Source organism: Pseudonaja textilis, chromosome 2, assembly GCF_049901715.1.
Source record: "Pseudonaja textilis isolate UNSWEBS1 chromosome 2, rPseTex1.2, whole genome shotgun sequence".
Classification (NCBI taxonomy): domain Eukaryota; kingdom Metazoa; phylum Chordata; class Lepidosauria; order Squamata; family Elapidae; genus Pseudonaja; species Pseudonaja textilis.
In genome coordinates, this window is record NC_141991.1 from 254,159,852 (window position 1) to 254,182,657 (window position 22,806).

Here is a 22,806-nt window from a genome sequence, read left to right on the forward strand (position 1 = left end):
AGTTTTTTAAGAAGAGACTGGACAGCCATTTGTCTAGAATGGGATAGGGTCTCCTGCTTGAGGAGAGGGTTGGACTAGAAGATCCCAATCTGTTATTATTCTGTTAATATTTGCAACCTCCATTGTCCCCATAACCAGGGGTTCCACCTCCCCCCGCCAGAAACGGTTTAAATAGTTTCTTTTCAGTGTCAAGATTTACACCGAGAAAAGGTATTTTGTCGCAGAGATCCATTTAAGCCCCGTGGAGACCCTTTTTAGCGGAGAACCTGCGGCTCCAAAAGTCTAAACCTCATTTAGTTATCCGAGGCACCAAAGATCTCCACAGCCGCGGTTCTGAACCGTGCCGCAGCTAATTCACATTTTTATTTACTGCAAAGTGTGGAGTGGAAAGGATCTGGAGGGGGTAATATTGCACTGTGGGCAATGTTCAATCTGCAGCTCGGGGCCCGGCGTATTACATCAAATATTAATTGGTTTAAAAGTCCCCTAATGGCCATCTACCTGATCGGAGATACGCTGGGAAACGCTTGCAATTCTTCCTAACAGCCCCACAACACAAATTTGCACGATGTAATTTGAGGGGTTGGACTCCATCTACAACCTTTAAAAGGATACCGCTGTTGCGACACTCAAAGTGTGCGTGTGTGTGTTTATGTGTGTGAGTTTGTTGCTTAATGTGAGCATTAGAGGAGATTGCAGGACACGGAAGCCGTGTCGGATTTCCAGGCAGTGGAAATATTAGATGATTTAGAGCCACGGTGGCAAACCTATGGCACGTGTGCCACAGGTGGCATGCGGAGCCATTTGTGCGGGCACTCGAGCCCCAGCCAAACTTACCTGTACTGCACATGCACGCGCCTCCCAGCTGATTTTTGGCTCTTTTGAGGCCTTTTTTGGCTTCCCTAAGGCTCGAGGAAAGCCTCTACAGCAGGGTTGGGCAAACTACGGCCCACGGGCCACATCCGGCCCGTTGGGTCTTTTTAATCCGGCCCGCCGAAGATTGGTACAGAATTAAGGTTGGATGTGAACGATTGAATGATTGCATTCATTTGATTTTGACTTGTAATGAGAGGCATTTCGACACCAGGTGGCGGCCCGTCTGTCAAATTTTAAAAGTCAACGAGGCCCCCGAGCCAAAAAGTTTGCCCAACCCTGCTCTACAGCCTTTGAAGGCCGAAAAATGGACCCGTTTTGGCACTTCTGATATTTCCCTGAAATACCAGAAGTGAAACTGAAAATGCTGAAACCGGCCTGTTTTTCAGCCTCCGAAAGCCGCAGAGGCTTCCCTCAAGCCACCAGGAAGGGGGCGAAAATGGCCTCCCCTGGGTTCCACAGGCCCTCCGGAGGCTGAAAAAGTCACTTCCGGTATTTCCGGAAGGCCCGTTTTTCAGCCTCCTGAGGCTGCAGAGGCTTCCCTTGAGCCTCAGGGAGGCCAAAAAAGGCCTGAAACAGACCGAAAAATCAGCTTTCGTTTTTAGTTTGCTTTACTAGCCCTCTGCCAGCAAAAACAGAGCGGGTGAGGGGGGAGATGTGCCTAATATTTTCTGGCAAAAGGCTTCATTTTTCGTGGCTAAAAATGGGGCCGGGGGGCTGCGTATGCCTCCCCCCTGAGCTCTGTTTTCGCCGGCAGCGGCATCAGAGGCTGGTTCTTTGCTGTTTTCAGGGTGGACCTGCAGGCAAGATCTAAGCACCCCACAAGCCGCGGGTGTTGAGTGTGACACCCCTGTGCTGGAACCGTAAATTACATGTGCTACAAACTCATTCCACCCTCCCCTCGCTCTGTCTCTCTCTCTCTCTCTCTTTCTGTCTCTCTCTCTCTCCTTCCTGTTAAGGCTCCGGTGTGGTTCAGCAAAGATTTGGTCACTTCGCGAAACAAACCAGGAGGGTTTAACCGTTAAGTACAGCTTGTAACAGGCCTGCTGACAGATCTTTAACTTTACTGGCATCCCGGCAGCTATAATTCTCCATATTGATTCATTTAGTTAGTTACACCTGCAATCTAAGCTTATCACCCACCCAGTGACAAATGGAGGCCGACCTGCTGGCCCAAGCAGCTTTGGCTGATGAAGAATAGGATGGGTTGAGGGTCTCGTGCAGAAATATACTCGCCTGTTGAAACCATTTTCAATTAAGAGAAGGCCCCGAGTAAGGGGAAAGAAAGACAAGCGGGACTCTTTAACCTAGTTGATTATAGTTAACACAGGACACAAACAGGGAGAGCGGAGGAAGAGACGGAGAAAATGTATTCATACGTAACAAATATTTTGGAAGTCCAGCTTAGCAATTGCTTTGCTCTATCCCCGTGATGGCGAACCTATGGCACGCGTGCCACAGGTGGCACACAGAGCCATTTGTGTGGGCATGCGAGCCCCAGGCAAACTTACCGTACTATGCATGCGGGTGCCTCCCAGCTGATTTTCGGCCCGTTTGAGGCCTTTTTCAGCCACCCAGAGGCTTGAGGGAAGCCTCTGCAGCCTTTGCAGGCCGAAAAATAGGCCCGTTTTGTCACTTTCGGAAATACAGGATTTAGTGGTGACCGTTAGCTGACTGGATTATTCTGTTTACGCATGAGCAATAAAGCTGTTCAACTGGACCTTAACATGTGGCCATCATTCTTTGCATGGCAGGGAGGGAAGGAGGAGATGGGAATGAGAAGAAGGAGGGAGGGAAGAGATGGGAATGAGAAGAAGGAAGACAAGAAGGGAGGGACGGAGAAAAAGGAAGGAGATGGGAGAGAGAAGGAAGGGAAGAAAGGAGGAGAGGGGGATGAGAAGGAGAGGGAGGGGATGCGAATGAGAAGAAGGAAAAAGGGAGGGAGGAATAAAGGAAGGAAGGAGATGAGAATGAGAAGGAGGGAGGGGAGGGGAATGAGAAGGAAGGAAGCAAAGAAGGAAGGAAGGAAGATTAGAAGGAGAAGGAGGGAGAGAGGGAGGAGATGGGAATGAAAAGAAGGAGGGAGGGAGGAAGAAAGGAGATGGGAATAATGATGGAAGGAAAGAAGGAAGGTATAGGAAGCGAGGCAGAGTCTGGGGGTAGAGTCAAGAGAGGAATCAGTCTGGAATCATTACATTCCCACAAATAGTCTGTCCGGTCCCTCTTGAATTACCTTATCTAGTGCTACTTTGGTGCTGACTGTTAGTTGACTGGTTCTCATGTTTAGGCATGAGCAATAACTCAGATTAACTGGAGCTAAACATGATGCTTCACGCCTGACACATCAAGCACATGTGACCAGAGAGGGCCACCCGGGATTAATCTGGGCTCATGTTCAAAAATTGAACGCCCAGTGGCTGCTAAAAACCTTCGGATGCCCTCATTCTACATTCCTCACTGTTTTTTTTTACCCAGGGGCCTTCAGATCACCTGATATTTAGTTTAATCTAATCCCACAGGCTAAAGGATGGAAACAGATTCTAGTTATCGGAAGGGCCCCCGAGGGCTGATTTGGCTTGTTTTACAGCAGATCTATATTGTATCAAACCGGCAGATTGGGAAGGTTGTAAGTGCCCTTATGAATGGGATTAAATTCTCAATTTTGAGAGCTAATTTGTATAATAGTTAAGGCCTGAAGCTAGAAACCAGGAGACTCTTGAGTTCTTAGGCATAATTATTGACTGGACCAATCAGCAGGAGATGGTGAGTTCTAGTCCCGCCTTAAACATGAAAACCAGCTAGGTGACTTTGGGCCAATCAGCAGGAGATGGTGAGTTCTAGTCCCGCCTTAAACGTGAAAGCCAGCTAGGTGACTTTGGACCAATCAGCAGGAGATGGTGAGTTCTAGTCCCGCCTTAAACATGAAAACCAGCTAGGTGACTTTGGACCAATCAGCAGGAGATGGTGAGTTCTAGTCCCGCCTTAAACATGAAAACCAGCTAGGTGACTTTGGGCCAATCAGCAGGCGATAGTGAGTTCTAGTCCCGCCTTAAACGTGAAAGCCAACTAGGTGACTTTGGGCCAATCAGCAGGAGATGGTGAGTTCTAGGTGACTTTGGGCCAATCAGCAGGAGATGGTGAGTTCTAGTCCCGCCTTAAACATGAAAGCCAGCTAGGTGACTTTGGGCCAATCAGCATGAGATGGTGAGTTCTAGTCCCGCCTTAAACGTGAAAGCCAGCTAGGTGACTTTGGGCCAATCAGCAGGAGATGGTGAGTCCTAGTCCCGCCTTAAACATGAAAGCCAGCTAGGTGACTTTGGGCCAATCAGCAGGAGATGGTGAGTCCTAGTCCCGCCTTAAACGTGAAAGCCAGCTAGGTGACTTTGGGCCAATCAGCAGGAGATGGTGAGCTCTAGTCCCGCCTTAGACCTAAAATCCAGCTGGATTATTTAGGATCAATCCTTCTCTCTCTCAGCTCAACTCGCCTCACAGGGTTGTTGTTGGGAAAATAGGAGGAAGATGTGTTGGATATGTTCGCCACTTTGAGCAATTTGTCAAAATAACGCAAGTGGGATACAAAATCAGTAATTAAAATACAATAAAATAAAATCATGGTGGTGCCTGTACCAGCCCTCTTACCGCCAAGCTCCTTGCTGCATTGGGGAGGTAGCTGCCGTCACAAGCTCCTTCTTGACAGCTGTCACTCCAGGAGATGTGGTGGAATCCTTCCCAGACACCCCTGTGGAAAAAGAAGAAACTTTTGTAGCCGTCTTCTCTTGCTTTGTCTGATTTTTAACAGTGGGCCCGCGCAGCAAGCTATTCTTTGTGGAGCTTTAGATATGGTGAGTGTATATTTTGAGGGTCGCTTGGGAGTCTTTATTTTTAAAAAAAAATTTTTTTTTATTTTTATTGGTTTCAACAAACAAACATATCACTCTGGTTCCAGAGTGTTTTACAGTTTAGAACAAACATGACAAGAATTTCACATTGAATACTGTTGGCCTTCTTATATAATTTGATATTAATACACATATTTTCTTAAATTATGAATCTTAATTCTTCAATATTACCAAGTGCTATTTTTGTGTTAATCTCTGTATTCTTGACATCACTTCTTTTACTATAGACACTATATTAATAGTAATATTTGCAGTGTTTAACAAGTTATATAATTCTAATAACCATTCATACATTCATATTAAATCATATTTTCCATTATTTATCCTCTTTTTGGTTTTCCAGGGTTGCCTGGAGTCTTAATTGCATCTCCGCTACCACCTCCGAGTAGAATTGGCATCACGACTGTGATTTCAGCCTGTGACAGGCAGTTATTCTCCAGGGAGAAGCGGGCCAAATCTTGAAAACTTTGCCTTGAAATTTCGGGCTTTGGACCAGGGAGAAGGGAATTCCCAAAGCTAGCGTGTATTTGCACAAGAACTGGGAGAGTTTCAGAAATGAACATGGAACCATCTGACAAGGAATCGTGGATGGAAACTGAACAAGAAGAGAGATTCAAACCTAGAAATAAGGAGAAATTTTTCTCTGACAGGGAGAAAAATCAACCCATGGAACAGAAGTTGCCCTCGGAAGCTGTGGGAGCGTCATCACTGGAGGCTTTCAAGAAGAGACAGGACTGCCATCGGTCAGAAATGGAGTAGGGTCTCCTGCCTGGGCGGGGGGGTTGGACTAGATGACCTACAAGGTCCTTTCCAACTCTGTTAATCTGTTAAATCTTAACGTGCTGGTGCTATCTCTTTGCTGAACACCTACTTCTCACATGACTGTCCAATGTGTATGTATATTTATCCATGTTGTATGGCTATATTTCGTGACTTTTTCCCCAGTTCTTTTTCTTCGACTGTGGCGTCTCCTGGTACAGCGATGTCAATAAATTATACGTTTTGGTTTTCGACAGCTGTGATTGTTTATTCTTATTATTAAATTAATGATTTTATTATTTTTATTATTTATTTCTTACATCTTATTTTATTTATTAATTAAAATAAATAGTATTATCCTACAAGATCTTCACCACCGCCTCCACCTCCTCCTCCTTCTTCCTCCTCCTCCTCCTCATCTACCTCCTCTTACTGCTACTATGAGGATCAGGATTATGATGTGGTTTTGCATGTTCACTGAGAGCTTCTGTACAGGGGACAAATTCCTTCTTTGTGTAATCACACTTTGAACCAAATACCCCTTGCTTAGCGATAGTGTTCAGCGCGTTTTGCCCCGTTTTATGAGCTGCCTTGCCACCGTTGTTAAGTGAATCACTGCAGTTGTTTAGTTAGTCACACGGTCGTTAAGCGAATCTGGCTTCCCCCATCGACTTTCCTTGCCAGAAGGTCATAAAGCTGCAACTGTCATAAATGTGAGTCAGTTGCCAGGCGCCTGAATTTCTGATCACGGGACCATGGGGATGCTGGAACGGTCGTAAGTATGAGGAACGGTCATAAGTCACCTTTTCCAGTGCCCCTGTAACTTGGAACAGTCACGAAACGAAGTGTTGTAAGCTGAGGGCAACCTCTTTAAGCAAAATGGACTCCTTGCTCATTTGAATTAATATTCCCTTTGTTTGGCTGAGCTTCGCTTGTTCCTATCCAATGTTCTGTCCTCGGCTTCCTCAAAAAGGCCCAAGCAGACTCTTCGTCCCAGCAAAACCCCTTTTATTCAACGAAGGTGAATTTCTTGCGTCCACCTTCAGCCAAAGGCCTGGCAAACAGTCTTCCAAGGGTGTAATTCGGAGCATAAGCCTCATCTAGCCTGGAGAGCTGCCAAGCAACTATTTCCAAACGCAGTGCTGACAAGGAAGGACTCGGCACGAGTCTCTGAGATGCACAGGCAGATCTTCACACTGCTGCAACGAACTGTTTCTTACAAAAGCCCTCTCCCCTTTTGCTCCTCTTTTAATCCCTACGGGAGGGGCCATTCATCATTCACCTGTGGCCTTACTCCCAAAATCGACCCTTGTTCCTTAGCTGTTCCCTTGGTAGCTCTGCGCATGCACACACGGGGAATAGGCTCCGGCTGTTCTTCTTCCCCACTGATCTCCAACTCTGAAGGCAGCTGATAACTGTCGGACGGCCCGGCCCCCTCTCTGCCTCCGACTCAGAGCCCCCGTCCGAGCCTTCCCCAGACTCCAGGACTGGCCCATATGCCTCCCAAACCTCCTCACTGTCCGACTCTGCTGCCAGCTCCGCTAGCCGCCAGCAGGCCACCACGTCCAAGAAAGAAAATTGAGATGACCTCAGAAGTCACTGCTCCCCACAGATGTATAAATATACCCAGATGTGGAGGAAAGCTGGACATTTGATTCCATGTAGCATTGTCGGACCTTGCGTGAAATCAACAGGACAAAAGAAGGAGCGCACAACCCTCGCCACCGGGACGCCTTTTGGATCTGCTCCAGAATCTCCAATAACCCTTCTGTCGATGGAAGCAGGGAAGACCATCTGTTAATTATTCCTAATCATACTTTTGATGGCCAGCCAACGCACGCCAGCCTATAATTTTCCTAGCAAATGGCTCTGAAAGAGGGAGTGAGCAATAAACGGGGAAGAGAAGAAGAACTGGGCAGGGAGGTCAGCCTGCTTTTCAGATATTTAATTCACGAGGAAGAACTCGGGAAACAATGGAGGGTAGCAAGCCTCATCCGTGGTAGTTGCAGGAGAGGGGGGAGGGAGGGAGGGAGGGAGAAGGTGAGAGGGAGGAAGAGGAGAAAAAGAAAGAGGAGGGGGGGAAAGAGGAAAAAGATGGAGGAGGAGGAAGAAGGAAGGAAGAAAAGGAAGGAGGAGGAGGAGAAAGAGGAAGAAGAAAAGGAGGAGGAAAAGGAAGAAGAAGAGGAGGATGGAAGAAAAGGAAGAAGGAGGAGAAAGGTGGAGGGGAGGAGTAAGAGGAAGAAAAGGAAGGAGGAGAAGGAGAAAGAAGAAGAGGAGGAGGAAGAGGAAGAAGAGAAGGAAAGAGATAGAGGAAGAGGAAGAAGGAAAGGTGGAGGAAAAGGAAGAAGAGGAGGATAGAAGAAAAGGAAGGAGGAGGAGAAAGATGGAGGGGGGAGGAGTAAGAGGAAGAAAAGGAAAGAGGAGGAGAAAGAAGAGGAGGAGGAGGAAGAGGAAAAAGAAGAGAAGGAAAGAGATAGAGGAAGAGGAAGAAGGAAAGGTGGAGGAGGAGATTTAGATAAAGACAGATAAAAGGGAAAAAAGAAACCCACAGTAAAAATTGCCCCTGAAAACTACACGGATTTCTTTCTCCAGCTTGAATTGATTGCAGGGAGCAACGTTATGAGACAACTATTAGAATTCATGGCGCGCTCCAGAAAAGAGCTGAAATGTCAGCCGAGTAGAGAGCACAAGTAATGGATCCTGAACTCCTGTTAGTCAAGAATAGTTTTGTTTCAAATTAGAAATTGATTTCTTTTGGACACCAGCCCTTTTGCCAGCTTCCCAACATTTGTAGCGGAGCTTTGCGAGAGATTAAGCTGCACCCTCCGGTTCAGGGAGCCCTCTGATGACCCCTTCGCAAAGTTTCTTTGCAGCAGAAGTCTTCCTCTCTTTTCCTCTCTCCCTCTTTTAAAAAAAATAATAACATAAAATGAAATATGTGCCTTATTCGATATGGCAATGGGTTCGTTCCCAGGAGAGGAACACACATTTTTCCTTTTTGGTAGGCTTCTGCTGACACCCATTGCAAACCGGTTGACAAGTTTAAAAGGAGAGAAAAAGGAAAGGGCAGAGTGTGAAACAAGAAAGAAAGAAAGAAAGAAAGAAAGAAAGAAAGAAAGAAAGAAAGAAAGAAAGAAAGAAAGAAAGAAAGAAAGAAAGAGGGAGGGAGGGAGGGAGGGAGGGAGGGAGGGAGGGAGAGAGAGAGAGAAAGAAAGAAAGAAAGAAAGAAAGAAAGAAAGAAAGAAAGAAAGAAAGAAAGAAAGAAAGAAAGAAAGAAAGAAAGGGAGAGGCAGCATCTGGGTGACCCAAAGTTTAGGGGAGGATTTGCAACCAAGCCCAAAACTCCTCCGCTTTGTGTATTTTCACTGGCGGGAGAAAAAGTATTTTGCTTTGTTCCTAAAAGTGGAACTGCTGAGCCAAAAGCAGGAAAAACATTTGCCATTAAAATATCTCTGGCTCAGAAGATGCTGTTTTCCCTGAGATTAGGATTTGGGGAAACTTGGGGAACATTTAGAAAAATCGCACTGTAAAAATTCACTTCTGGAATGGCTTCTATCCCCTCCAAAATCATCTCTCGTTCTCTTTTTTTTCCCCTTCTTTCTAATTGGGTGGCAATAGCAATAGCCCTTAGATATGTAACGCTTCATAGTGCCCTCTTAAAGGGGTTTACGGTCAGCCTATTGTCCCCAACAATTTTTACAGACCTCGGAAGGATGGAAGGCTGAGTCAACCTGGTGATATTCCAACTGCCAAACTGCAGTCAGCTGGCAGTCACATAATAGAGAACAGATAATCAGAGTTGGAAGGGACCTTGTAGGTCATCTAGTCCAACCCCCCGCCCAAGTGGGAGACCCTACACCATTTCTGACAAATGGCAGTCCAATCTCTTCTTGAAAGCCTCCAGGGATGAAGCTCCCACAACTTCTGAGGGCAACTTCTGTTCCATGGGTGGATTGTTCTCACTGTCAGAAAGTTTCTCCTTATTTCCAGGTTGAATCAGTTTCTATCCATTATTCCTTGTCTGGCCGACAGGCCCTTTAGAAAATAGCTTGACCCCCTTCCTCCTCCCTGTGGCAGCCCCTCAAATATTGGAAGATGCCATCATGTCCCCCCTGGTCCTTCTCTTCCCTAGACTAACCAGGCCCAGTTCCTGTAACTGTTCATTGTATGTTTTAGCCTCCAGTCCCCTAATCATTCTGGTTGCTCTTCTCTGTCCTTTTTCTAGAGTCTCAACATCTTTTTTATAATGTGGTGACCAAAACTGGATGCAGTACTCTAGGTGTGGCCTTACTAAGGCTTTATAGAGTGGTATTCGTACTTCCCTTGATCGTGATTGTATCCCTCTCTTAATGTAATTTAGGATTGCATTAGCTTTTTTGGTAGCTGCTGCACACTGCTGGCTCCTATTTAGCTGGTTGTACACTAAGACTCCAAGATCCCTCTCACAGTTCCTGCTATTGAGCCTGGTTTCACCCAGTCTAGATGTGTCCTTTTGGTTTTTCTTGCCTAAGTGTAGGACTTTCCTTTTCTCAACATTGAATTTCATTCTGTTAGATACGGCCCAGTGTTATAGTCTGTCAAGATCCATCTGGATCCTGAGCCCATCTTCTTGGGTGTTAGCTATTCCTGCCAGCTTAGTATCATCTGCAAATCTGGTAAGTTCCCCTTCTATTCCCTCATCTAAGTCGTTAATGAAGATATTGAAGAGTCCTGGGCCTAAGACGGAACTTTATGGCATCCCACTGCTTACTTCCCTCCATGTAGACTTAGACCCATTAAGGACTACTCATTGAGTACGGTTTGCCAGCCAGTTGCAAGTCCATCTAGTGGTGGTGCTATCTATTCCACTTTTTTCTAGCTTACTCAGAAGTAGGTTGTGGTCTACTTTGTCGAATGCCTTGCTGAAATCTAAATATATTATGTCCACAGTATTTTGCTGGTCTACTAATTTAGTCACTGTGTTGAAGAATGAAATAAGATTGGTTTGGCATAATCTGTTTTTAACAATCCCATGCTGACTGCTAGTTATTACTTTACTTGTTTCTAGATGTTGGCAGATCTGTTTTTTTATTATCTTTTCCAGTATCTTCCCAGGTATTGATATTAGGCTGACTGGTCTATAGTTTCCTGGGTCTGTTTTTTTTCCTTTTTTGAAGATGGGAACCACATCAGCTCTTTTCCAGTCCTCTGGTAGTTCCCTGGTGCTCCAGGATTTTTGAAAGATATGGTGCAGTGGTTCTGAGATGACCTCTGCCAGCTCCTTTAAAACAGTCAGCAGTCCTGCATTCTAACCACTGTGCCACCAAGTCGGAAGGAAGGAAGGAAGGAAGGAAGGAAGGAAGGAAGGAAGGAAGGAAGGAAGGAAGGAAGGAAGGAAGGAAGGAAGGAAGGAAGATGGATGGAAGGAAGGAAATATAAAAGTGGAAGAGGAAGGAAGGAAAGAAGTAAGGAAGGAAGGATGGAAGGATGGAAGGAAGGAAGGAAATATGAAAGTGGAAGAGGAAGGAAGGAAGGAAGGAAGGAAGGAAGGAAGGAAGGAAGGAAGGAAGGAAGGAAGTTGTCTGAAGTGGTGTAGGGTTTCTTGCTTAAGCAGGGGGTTGGACTAGACAACCTCCAAGGTCCCTTCGAACTCTATTCGAATTCTATTCTGTTCTGTTCTTTTCATTTAGCAACAGACATTTGGGGCTTAATTATGGATGTAACTCGAGGACTACCTGCATTGGTGCGGAATTAAATAAAATAAAAGGGCCACCTCCACAAAAGACTTAAATGCAATTAGGTAGGTCTGATTTGAATGCAATTAGACCAAGATTAAAGGGGAAGCAGACTGGAAAATGGGAGTTTGCAAAGGGATGAATGAATTGCTCGCAAAGGCTGTGATTTTAATAGCCCAGATTACTGATCTGATAGGCATATCTGCTGGATCTCCAAGGCATTGACGCATGTGCTTGCGCTCACAGACACAGAGAGAAAGTACTAAATAAGTAATAAATGGAAAGTGTTGGATGGGTGTAATGAATTATAAATAACGGCAAAACCAGCAAGAGTTGTATCGCTACAGAAAAGTGTTTAATGCATTTAAGACAGCAGGGAATGCAGAAAAATATATAAACATATCCTGCTGGGTGATGCCGTTTTGTATTTAGTTTAGTTTTACTTTATTGTCCTTTGCACCTTGTACAACGAAATTAAATACCATCTTCAGTGAATATGCGTGACTATGAAAATAAAACAAAAACACACATCCTTCACATTCTATACACTGTATTTAAAACCCCTGATATTGGATTAATATTGCACTATACGGTAGAATTCAATAGAGTTACTATCCTGGAAGCTGTTTTTCAGCCTATTTGTCCTTGTTTTTATTATCCTGTACCACAGTGGTGGGATTCAAATTTTTTACTACTGGTTCTGTGGGCGTGGCTTGGTGGGCGTGGCAGGGGAAGGATACTGTAAAATCTCCAGTCGGAGGTGGGATTTGCCTGGTCTCCGAACGACTCAAAATTTCCGCTACCGGGAAACATGGAAATTAAAAGAAATGCCTAATGATGAAATAATAATTTTAAAAAATTCTATATTGCGCTGAACTAGATTGCTTAACATTAGAACTTAATGAACGAGATACTTCCGAATTTTATGAAATATGGGGAAAAAAATATGATTGGAGGGATATGAAAAGAAATCAAAAAAATGCAAAATAAGAATCAAAGAATTTATATTACAAAAAACACGTAAGATAGAAATGAATATGAAGAATTACAATGTAAAGATGTATATAGATGTGTGTGTGTGTGTGTGTGTGTGTGTGTCTATAGATAGATAGATAGATAGATAGATAGATAGATAGATAGATAGATAGATAGATAGATAGATAGATAGATAGATAGATCTATCTTTGGTTATTCGGGTTTTTTCCCACATAAAATTGGAAGTATCTAGGCAACGTTTCGACGAAATCTCATTCATCATCTTCAGGCTTGTGTCTTCGGCTTTGTGCTTCTTGGAGTAATGTGAGCTTGCAGCTGTTTTTTCTTTTAACTGCCAGTGGGAGTGCAGCTTGACTGGGTGGGGGGAAAAAAAACAAAGCCGAAGACACAAGCCTGAAGATGACAAATGAGATTTCGTCGAAATGTCGCCAAAATACTTCCAATTTTACGTGGAAAAAACCCTGACTAACCAAAGATCCACATACAAATACCCATGAAAACCTCAGAAAACAAATATTTAAATATATATATGGTATTCGGCTTTGTTCGGGTATTTTCCCACGTAATCATAGTTGTGCTTTTAAAGTTGTAGCAACGTTTTGGCAGAATCTCATCTGCCATCATCAGGCTTCTGTATTGTGTTCGTCTGTGAGTCAGACTTATACCATATATAATATATATATGGATCTTTAGTTGTTCGAGTTTCTCCAGCGTAAGATTCGAAATACACGTAGCGTTTCGATGAAGTCTCATTCATCATCTTCAGGCTTCTGTCTTCGGCTCTGTGCTTCTCATCACTCTGAGAAGCACAGAGCCGAAGACAGAAGCCTGAAGATGATGAATGAGACTTCATCGAACGCTGCCTTCAGATACTTCGAATCTTATGCGGAGAAAACCCAACAACCAAAGATCCACAAACAAATACCTGCAGTAGAACCTCAGAAAACATACCATATATATGGTATACTGTCTGCTGTCTGATGACATTCTGATACTATAATATTGTAAAGACTGCTGATATGCTGTATGTCAAAACATCACCACGTTCAAATGTTTTTAAACTTCAATTTTCAATAAAAATCATTAAAAGAAAATTCCGCTACCGGTTCTCCAGAACTGGTCAGAACCTGCTGAATGCCACCTCTGCTCTTAATCCAGACACCTGCTTATCAAAAATTATTACATTATAACTATAAAAATAAAACACAAGCGCACATCTTTCACATTCTATACATGGAATTTAAAACCCTTGGTATTGCATTAATATTGTACTACACAGTAGAATTCAAAAGAGCTACTGTCCTGGGATAGGAGCTGTTTTTCAGCCTATTTGTCCTTGTTTTTATTATTTTGTACCGTCTGCCAGATGGTAATAGTTCAGAAAAAGGGTGACCAGGATGAGATGGATCTTTGAGGATGTTTTGAACTTTCTTAAGGCAGCGGGAGCTATGAAGCTCTTCCAAAGAGGGGAGAAGGCAACCAATAATCTTCTGGACAATGACATTAACCCTCTGGAGTGCTTTCCTATCTGCCACTGTGCAATTGGCAAACCCTACACAGGTGCAGTAATTTGTATTTGCTTGAAAGAACACAGAAAAATTATGGCTTGGATACAAGAAATGGACCCATCGGTACTTTGTGTTGAGATATTCCAATTTTTTTTTAATTTTCTCATTGGGATTCAAGTCAGACCAGCCAGCACAGCTGCCTCAATACTAAAATTGACATTTCAGTGGAAATCGTGTTTTTCGTTTATGTTTTAAGACCATTAATGTTTGTCCAGGTGAGACTCCATGGAGGCTGATGAGCCACAAAATGAAAATCAATGATGAAGGTTTGTAGGAACATGCTTAACGTGCTAAGGGTTAGCTAACTTAACTATGATTCAAAGGGAAGATTAAATGCAAACTTCTTAGAGGGGGCGTGAGATGCTTTATCGAAGGCACTGCTTATGTCTGTATGCTGACTTTAACAAATTTATATGTTCTAGAGAAGTATTTCCCAACATTTTTTAAGACATGTGGATTTCAACTCCCACAATACCCCTGACTAGGGTATTCTGGGAGTTGAAGACACTACAATTGGGGAGAAGTCAAAGACTATTAGGTCAGTTGTCTTGGTGGTCCTTCATATCTCCAACATGCTTGCTTGCTATCTATCTATCTATTCATCTATCTATCTGTTTGTCTATTAATCCATCCACCGATCAAATATCTATCCATCCAATATCTATCTGTCTGTCTATCATCTATCTGTCTTTATATCTGTCTGTAGATCTTCTTCTTCTTCATCATTATCTTGTCTATCTATCCATCCATCATCTATCCATTATTTATCTATCTATCTTTCTATCTATCTATCCATCTTCTATTTAACCATTAATCATCCATCCATTATCTATCTATCTTTCTATCTCTCCATCCATCATCTATCTATCCATCCATTATCCATCCATCATCTATCTATCTATCTATCTATCTATCTATCTATCTATCTCCATCCATTCATCCAATCCATCCATTATCTATTTATCTACCTATCCATCCATCCATCATCTATACATTATCTACCTACCTACCTACCCACCCAATCCCAGGGTCTTCAAACTTGACAGCTTTAAGCCTTGTGGACTTCAACTCCCAGAATTCCTCCTCCAGTCATGTTAGCTCAGGAATTCTGGGAGTTGAAGTCCATAAGTCTTAAACTTGCCAAGTTTGAAGACCCTTGATCTAATCTATGTACCATATATTTAAAATGTCCATCACTCTCAAATATTAAAATTAAAAAAGCAAGAGATACCAATATTGTTGGTACTCATCCTGCCTCCCGGAACCAATGCATGACACCTACCGAGGCACCACTGTATCTTGTATCATCGTGTTTACCTCACTTAATTTGGCAACGTCCCGCAGGGGAATTCACTGGAGAAAGCAATTATGCTGGGAAGAGTTAAACGGTAAAAGGAAACCAGGATGCTCAAGAACAGCTGAAACCAGCCAGAGCAGAGAACAACTCAAAGAAGCCATGCAAGAGAGAAGACGTGGAGAGAAACCTGGCCCATAGAATCGCCACGAGTCGGACATGACTGAATGGATATGTCATCATCACAAAAGTGCTTGCCGCCACCATGGCAGAGGTGGTATTCAACTGGTTCTGACCAGTTTTGGAGAACCGGTAGCGGAAATTTTGAGTAGTTTGGAGAATCAGCAAATACTACCTCTGACTGGCCTGCTCCCATCTATTCTCTGCTCCTGAGTCCCAGCTGATTGGCTGGGTCTTCTCTGGTCGCCCTGCACAGGAGAACGGAGCTGGAAAGCAGGTTGTCAAGCCCAAAATTGACATCTGCGTAGCCATTTTATTTAGCCTTATTATATATTCCTTTTCTTGGTGGTTATGGGGGAAAGGGTTTCAGGTTTGCCGGATTCTTAAGGTGGGAGGAGTGGAGATAGAGAGAGTTGTTTAGGCTAGGTGGTTCTTCTTCCCGTGGGAACAGAAGCTGACCCTGCTGAGACCTGGAGGTGGAGATTGATGACATCAGGCAAACCTTGATTTACTTCTATTGGGGAATGTGACTTTGGGGGGCTGTTTCTATCTTTTAATATTGGGGGTAATTCCGGGTTGTGTCACATCTGGAATCACAACAGACTTTGCCAATTAGATGCTTTCCTAAATAAAAGAAATTTGTTTTGGAAGATGGGATTTTGCTCTTTTTCATTTTAAATAGATTTTACCACTTGGAAACCTGACACAGGTGAGTGGGGTGGGGAGGGAATGGGGATTTTGCAGTAACCTTCCCCTGCCATGCCCACAAAGCCATGCCCACAGAACCGGTAGTAAAAAAAACCAAATTGGAATCCCACCACTGGGATAGAGTGGAGCTTCCTGGGATTTTTATATGTCCGTTTTGAATTCTGCACCCTGCCTGGAGTCATCATGTGTGAGTTGGGTAGCCACATCCAATCTATCTGACATAATAACAACAATAACAACAATATAAGCGCACTAACGTGCCTACCATCCCTGTCCTATTGTTGCATTTATTTTTCTCATATTAGGCATCCAGAAATTATCCACGGTAATCAGTCACTCCGAGACAATATAATCTCCAACTGATTTATTAGGAACAGCTCTGGTAATTCTAAGGCATTTCCAAAAGTGAAAGCCATTTTCGCACGTTACACAAAATCCACCTTCTCTCTTCCCCCTTCTCCACTTCATTAATCACGAGAACCAATTAACTGCAACTGGAATTTCTTAATGCGACATACGGAATAACTCCTCCACCCACCCACCCTTTTCATACTTGGCAGCTGAATCTCGGAGCTGACATCTTATATCTATCCATGTATTCGTAACTATGTTTATACTTATATCTATTATCTTGTAAGCAATTGACAAATCAAATCAAGTCAATCAATCAATCGTATGTAACAATAAAACCTGTCTCACCTTGTTTGGACCGGACGGCCTCCTGCTTCATGCTGTCCCAAAGAGTCGGGCTGTTGGTTTCACTCCGGAAGCCCCTGCTCTTCGCCCTCAAATCGATCCTTTCGTTTCCTTCTGGTGCTCTGAAGCTTCTCCTAGATGGTGTCCTTAAAAGGCAACCTTTGCAGTCCATCTTGGGGGAACTAGAAGAGAAAGGAGAAGAAAAAGGAAAGAGTGGGTTATCTGGGTGCCTTTTTTTTTTTTTTAAAGGTGCTCGTCTTCAACCTTCCACATATTCCTGTTGTAATATCAAAACCAGAACACAGAATTCTAGGGCTGTAAGGGACCTTGGAGGTCTTCTAGTCTAACCCCCTCTCAAGCAGGAGGCCCCGTACCATATCAGACAAACAGCTGTCCAGTCTCTTCTTGAAGCACCCACAACTCCAGAAGATAAACTGTTCCGTTGTTTAATTGTCCTTGTCATTAAATTTCTCCCTAGTTCTAGGTTCCTTCTTTCCTTGAGGGTTAGTGCTGACCCGCAGTTGACTAGTTTCTTGAGTATAGATATGAGCGTGTAGTTGGAACTTAACATGAACAAGGACACATATTCAGTTTTGCAGCTACTAAGATTAACAGATTAACAGAGTTGGAAGGGACTTTGTAGGTCATCTAGTCCAACCCCCTGCTCAGGTTGGAGACTTAATAGAATAGAATGGGCGGTGGGGAAAGGAAGGATTTATATTCCTTGAAGACAGCTGGTCATTTGCGTCTTTTTAGAGGGTCGCTGAGGCCACGTGGAGGTTTATCTGTGTCCTCAGGATCACCTGAGTAGTGCTAATGGTTCCTGAAGTCTGCAATTTTTTCTGGAAATCCGTTATGGAAATGACTGCAGGAACCATTTGCACCACTCAGATGACCCGGAGGACACAGACACACCTCCAGGTGGCCTCAAAGACCCTCTAAATGGATGCAAATGACCAGCTGTCTGCAAGGAGTATAAAATCCTTCCGTTCCCCACCATCCAGTCAGAGCTGAAGAAGCTCCTGGGATGAGAAGTGAAATGTCTTTAGAGGAAAACCAGAAAGTCCAGTTTCCTTCTGAAAAATGCACCTTTGGGACAGAGACAAAGATAATTTCACTGTCACTTACGCCACACCCTTTTATCTAAAAATTTTGCCCAAATGAACCGCTCAATGTTATGATTTCCTCTGATGCTTCCAGGCCTGGCTTTGGAGACAGAATGGAAATTTAAAAAAACAAAAAATTATTCAGGAACCACTGCCTCCTTTGTAAGGTTGTTCCTTAAAAACAAAACGAGGAGGTGGGACGGGGACTGTGGGCGAAGATAAGAAAGGATAGGAGAGAAAAGAGAAGAAGACAGAGAGGGAGGCAAAAAAAGTTAACCTTTTGTTTTATTGAATTAAAATGCCACGGCAATGCCGATGTAGCCTTCAGAGACTAAAATACTCTCTCTTTTTTTTTTTGTTTAAACCGAGAAGAATAGCTGTCATTTCACAGACACAAAGAACAATTACTTGATGGGAAGCCTTTTCTGACAAAAAGCAGATTGGTATTCCTGTCATAGAAAAATAAATAAATTAATGCATTATATTGGGAGGGGTTAGGTGGGTGGTTTGAGGATAAAAAAATTTTTTTTAAAAAAAACCCAGTGCAGACCTCTGAGAGTTGCATAATTTAAAACTGCGTTTGGCGCAATTTGAATTTTTCTTCAGGGAGGCGAAGTTAAATACCTTTAATTTGTTCTAATTATTTCAAATTTGCAAGTTAATTACGGCTGACGGTTAAATAACAAAAAGGACGCATCCTCTCGGCAGAGTTTTTACCTCCTACCCTTCTTGCATTACTTAAGCCTGATTTTGAGTCTGCATGAATTAACTTTCTAAATAATTGCACAGTTTGACTTAATGGCTCTGGAAAATGAGCCTTCTGATCCTCGGAATAGCCATTAACGGACATTAGAAAGGCTACTGGGACCCGTGTATAGCTTACATTTCGAAGTATTTTTTAATGGGGTCCTATTTACCAAAGTTGTACGTACTGCTCAAGTTAGCGTACTAATATACGGCTTCATTAGGTCTGCTTGAGGAGAAGGGGAGAGATGTCACTTTATTTTTTATTTTATTTTTTTCTGGGGGAAAAGAAAAAAAAAGAAATAAATAGAAATAAACTGACTGTCTGCTCGGAGGTGATGTCGAGAAATTCATGTTTAAATTAAAACCAGCCAAGGATGGTGGAATTTAACTTGTTTGCGCACATGGGGTGAATCAATCCAGCAGAATGTCGGGGCAGATTCACCAAAAGGCATTTTATGGGGCTAGGCAATCCATCGGAATAGAGATGGAAGGGAACCTCGGAGGTCTTCTAGTCCAACCCCCTGCGTTCAACCCTATACCAGTGATGGCTAACCTTTCCGGCACCAAGTGCCCAAAGCAGGTGTGCGCGCATCCCCAAAACGTAATGCAAGTGCCCCACGCATGCGCCCCGCCCGCACACATGCGTTTGCGACCCCCCCTGCAGGTGTGCCCCGCCCTTCACACCTGCGCACACAATCCCACCAGTACTGACAGGGTATGCGACTAGTATATAAACAGAAAGCAAACCCTACTCTCTTCTAGCACTGATGATGTTATCTAAATGGGTCATGAAACGTCTGCAAGGAAACCACCAAGCTCAGTGAGCACCAGGAACCCCACAATCTTCCTCCTCCTCCTCCTCCTCCTCTTCCCAACACATCCCACTCCCTTCTAGCACTGATGATGTTACCTAGTTGGGTCATGAAACGTCTGCAGGGAAACGACCAAGCTCAGAGAGCATCATGGATCGCAGACTTCCTCCTCCTCCTCCTTCACCTCCTCCTTTCCCCATCTCCCACCTCCTTCTAGCACTGATGTTGATAACTACTTGGGTGATGAAACATCTGCAAAAAAAAACCCCACCAAGCTCAGAGCAGCAAGCCCCCGCCTACCAGTCCTCCTCCTCCTCCTCCTCCAATCCCACTCCCTTCCAGCACTGATGATATTACCCAGTTGGGTCATGAAACGTCTGCAAGGGAACCACCAAGCTCGGAGAGCAACAAGGACCCCACAGTCCAATCCTGGGTTATAACATTTTCTTTTCTATTAGAAAGGACGCTTCCACAGGCTGCGGGAGAGACTGAGAGGCATCTGGGCAGCAACAGCAGGTATCTTGAGAGCCACTCACATTGTCCTTGACCTCACCCTTGCGCGAGCATCCCCATTTCCAACTCAGCCGCTATCTTGGTTTGGGCTTCCCCTCTGGATCTTAACCGGCCGCGTTGTTCTGTTCCAGGTCATCCAAAAACCATGCAGGACATCCAATTTCTCTGTTCTAAACCATCGGCCCGCTCTTGCGGAAGGAGATGCTCCATGATAGTGGTCGCCAACCAGTGGGTCCAGGACCACTGGTGGTCCGTGAGAAAATGTTGGTGGTCCGCAGAGAAATGTCACCCCCAAAGCAATTAATCCTGGCTGTGCAGGAACACAAGGCTGCCCCACCCACATGGGCTGCGGGAACACAAGGCTTGCGTCGCTTGCATTGCGAACAACACAAGGAAGTGAGGGGGCGGGGAAAGTGTGGAGGGAGGAACTTGTCCCTCTCGCCCCACGCGCCTGGCCTGGCCACCGGGCTGCTTCTTTCCGCTTCTTTCTTCTTCTGCTTTTGGCTGAACGCAAGGAAAGCAGCCAAAATCTTTCTTCCTCTCTCCTCAAACTCTGCCAGAAATGAGTCTTTGGGACCCTGCAAGGCATCCTGCGCCAAGAGGCTGCAAAGACTCATTTCTGGCGGAGTTTGGGGGGAGAGAAAGAAAGACTTCTGCGGCTTCTGCTGCTTTCCTTGCATGAAGCCAAAAGTCTCTCCCCTCTGTCCCCCTGAGAACGGAGCTGGAGACGGTATCCTGCCATCCCAAATAAAGAATGATCGATCGGTAGGAAAACGAGGCGGGGGATTTTCCTGCAGACTTTTTGGGGGGATTTTCCCAGGGTCTCTGGTGCGCGGGATTTAAAATGATGACTTTGGTGGCCCCTGAGGTCCAAAAGGTTGGCGACCCCCTGCTCCATGACATACCTGAGGGATGTTGGATATGGACATGGTGGGGTGAGGGATGGCACCTCTACGTTGCCTGGAAAAAGGACTGAAGATATCCATCGGCTGCTTAAACCCAGAGCCTTGCGCTTGATTTCTGCAGAAATTTTTTACAATTTTTTTACAAATTTCTTACAATGCCAGGGAAGAGCCAGGTGCCACCAGGAAAGAACCCCTCCCAGAGATGGAGTGAACGTCTTAGAGTGCCATTCCTAGACAGGCCCGCCAAGCCTCTTCCATTCTACGTGTGCTGTGCACTGGAAACAGTCCTTATTCCTGTAAACCAAGTGTCAGGTTCCAAGTGATGCAATCAGCCATAAAACGAACTCAGAGGCCTTCTAATTCCTCAAGGATCTATTTTATTTCCATTACACATCTTGGCGACAAGTGGTAGAAGCCAGTACTGAAGGTTTCCCGGGCTTCCACGTCGCTAGAATTAGAAGGTTCTCATTTTTTCCCCCAAAACAATAAGTCACATTGTCCAACCAGGATATAAAATAGTTTCCTGGCAACTTTCTCTGGTTGGAATGCAGCTGCCTCATCGCCTAGTGTTATATGTGAACATTATATATTGTTAAGTTACACCTGAGAAAATGAAGAACAGAAGGGAATCCATGTTTATCCATATTTGAATTATGCAATGATTACTGGACAATTATATCACTATATCTAACAAACACATTATGTTTTGTAACTCGTAATGTTCTAAAGTAATGGCAAGTCTGTACCTTTTGGCATAAGGATATGAGAAGGAGATACTAGGTTATTCTGACCTGAAAGGAACTCATTAATGATCTAGTGTATTACGGAAGGTCATAACAGGACCATAACAGAAAGAAGCCATGAAAACGAAGGTAGTTTCCAAGGACAAGGAAACAGGTGTTACGCTACAATAACATGGGTGTGGTGTAGGGAGATACATAGCTTGGATAGACTGTGAACTCAGGAAAGGGGCAGAGACTGTATATTTGAACCTGTATCTAAACCCCAGCCTTCCTGGTAACCATGTCTTCTGCCACGAGCAGAATTTCCTTTTGCAAAAGCTTAATAATAAAGCTCTTGTTTACACATCTCCAGTTGTTGTTTTTTATTATTATTATCACACCCATCTATGTTGTTTTGGCTGGAGCTTCATCCACTTCAGGTCTCCCACCCTTCCAGTCCTCAAGTGTGTCAAACTGAATTCATACGATTCCACCACCACATACAATTCAGGCTTGACCCCAAGCATGGAGGGAGGTGGAACTGTACTAACTACTCAAACACTGTACTAGGAGGGCAGAAGGCTTCTGCTCTGCTCCCTCTCCTAATTTTACAAACTGGTCCAAACTATGTACTATGGAGGCAGAAAGAGGGAGGGAGGAATGGAGAGGGAGAGAGGGAGAGAAAAAAGAGAGAGGAGAAAAAGAGGAAAGAAAAAGAGAAAGGAGAGAGGGAGGAATGGAGAGAGAGAGAGAAAAGAGAGAGGGGAGAAAAGGATGAAAGAAAGAGAAAAGAGGAGAAAGAAAGATGGACAGAAAAAAAGGGTGGGAGAAAGGAAAAGAAGAGAGACAGAAAGAGAAGAGAGAGAGAAAAAAGGGGAAGGAAGGAAGGAAGGAAGGAAGGAAGGAAGGAAGGAAGGAAGGAAGGAAGGAAGGAAGGAAGGAAGGAAGGAAAAAAGGAAAAAAGGTTGGCTGGAAAGACCAACCAATACAGCCTGTTTATCTCTCCGGCCCATCAACTCTTGCCCAAAAAACAAGCATCTCCTGGTGATGCTATTTTCTGTTGTCAGATCATCTCCAGAATTAATTATTTGTCGGATGTTTGTTTTCCAAAACGAAAAAAGGCAATGTGTAAATTTAATCATCTATCAAGCGATCACAATCACCTCATTCTCATTAAAGAAGTCCCTATCATAAAAGGTAGGTTAAACAGTGCAAAATGCATCTCCAGGCAGGGGAAAAAAATAAAAAATAAACCTTTGGAACAGTACGATAACACAATATCCCAGAATACAGGTAGAATTACAACCACAACCG

General features: G+C 44.1%; 1 protein-coding gene across 1 annotated transcript in view; it reads right to left on the reverse strand.

The window, feature by feature from the left end:
- KIAA1328 (KIAA1328 ortholog) overlaps window positions 1-22,806 on the reverse strand; it is a 178,122-nt gene that overhangs the window by 22,639 nt on the left and 132,677 nt on the right. The window contains exons 9-10 of the mRNA XM_087927555.1: window positions 16,691-16,869; window positions 4,513-4,612 (exon numbers count right to left, since the gene is read on the reverse strand). Coding sequence (XP_087783681.1) covers window positions 4,513-4,612; window positions 16,691-16,869 — 279 coding nt within the window. The remainder of the gene's footprint in view (window positions 1-4,512; window positions 4,613-16,690; window positions 16,870-22,806) is intronic.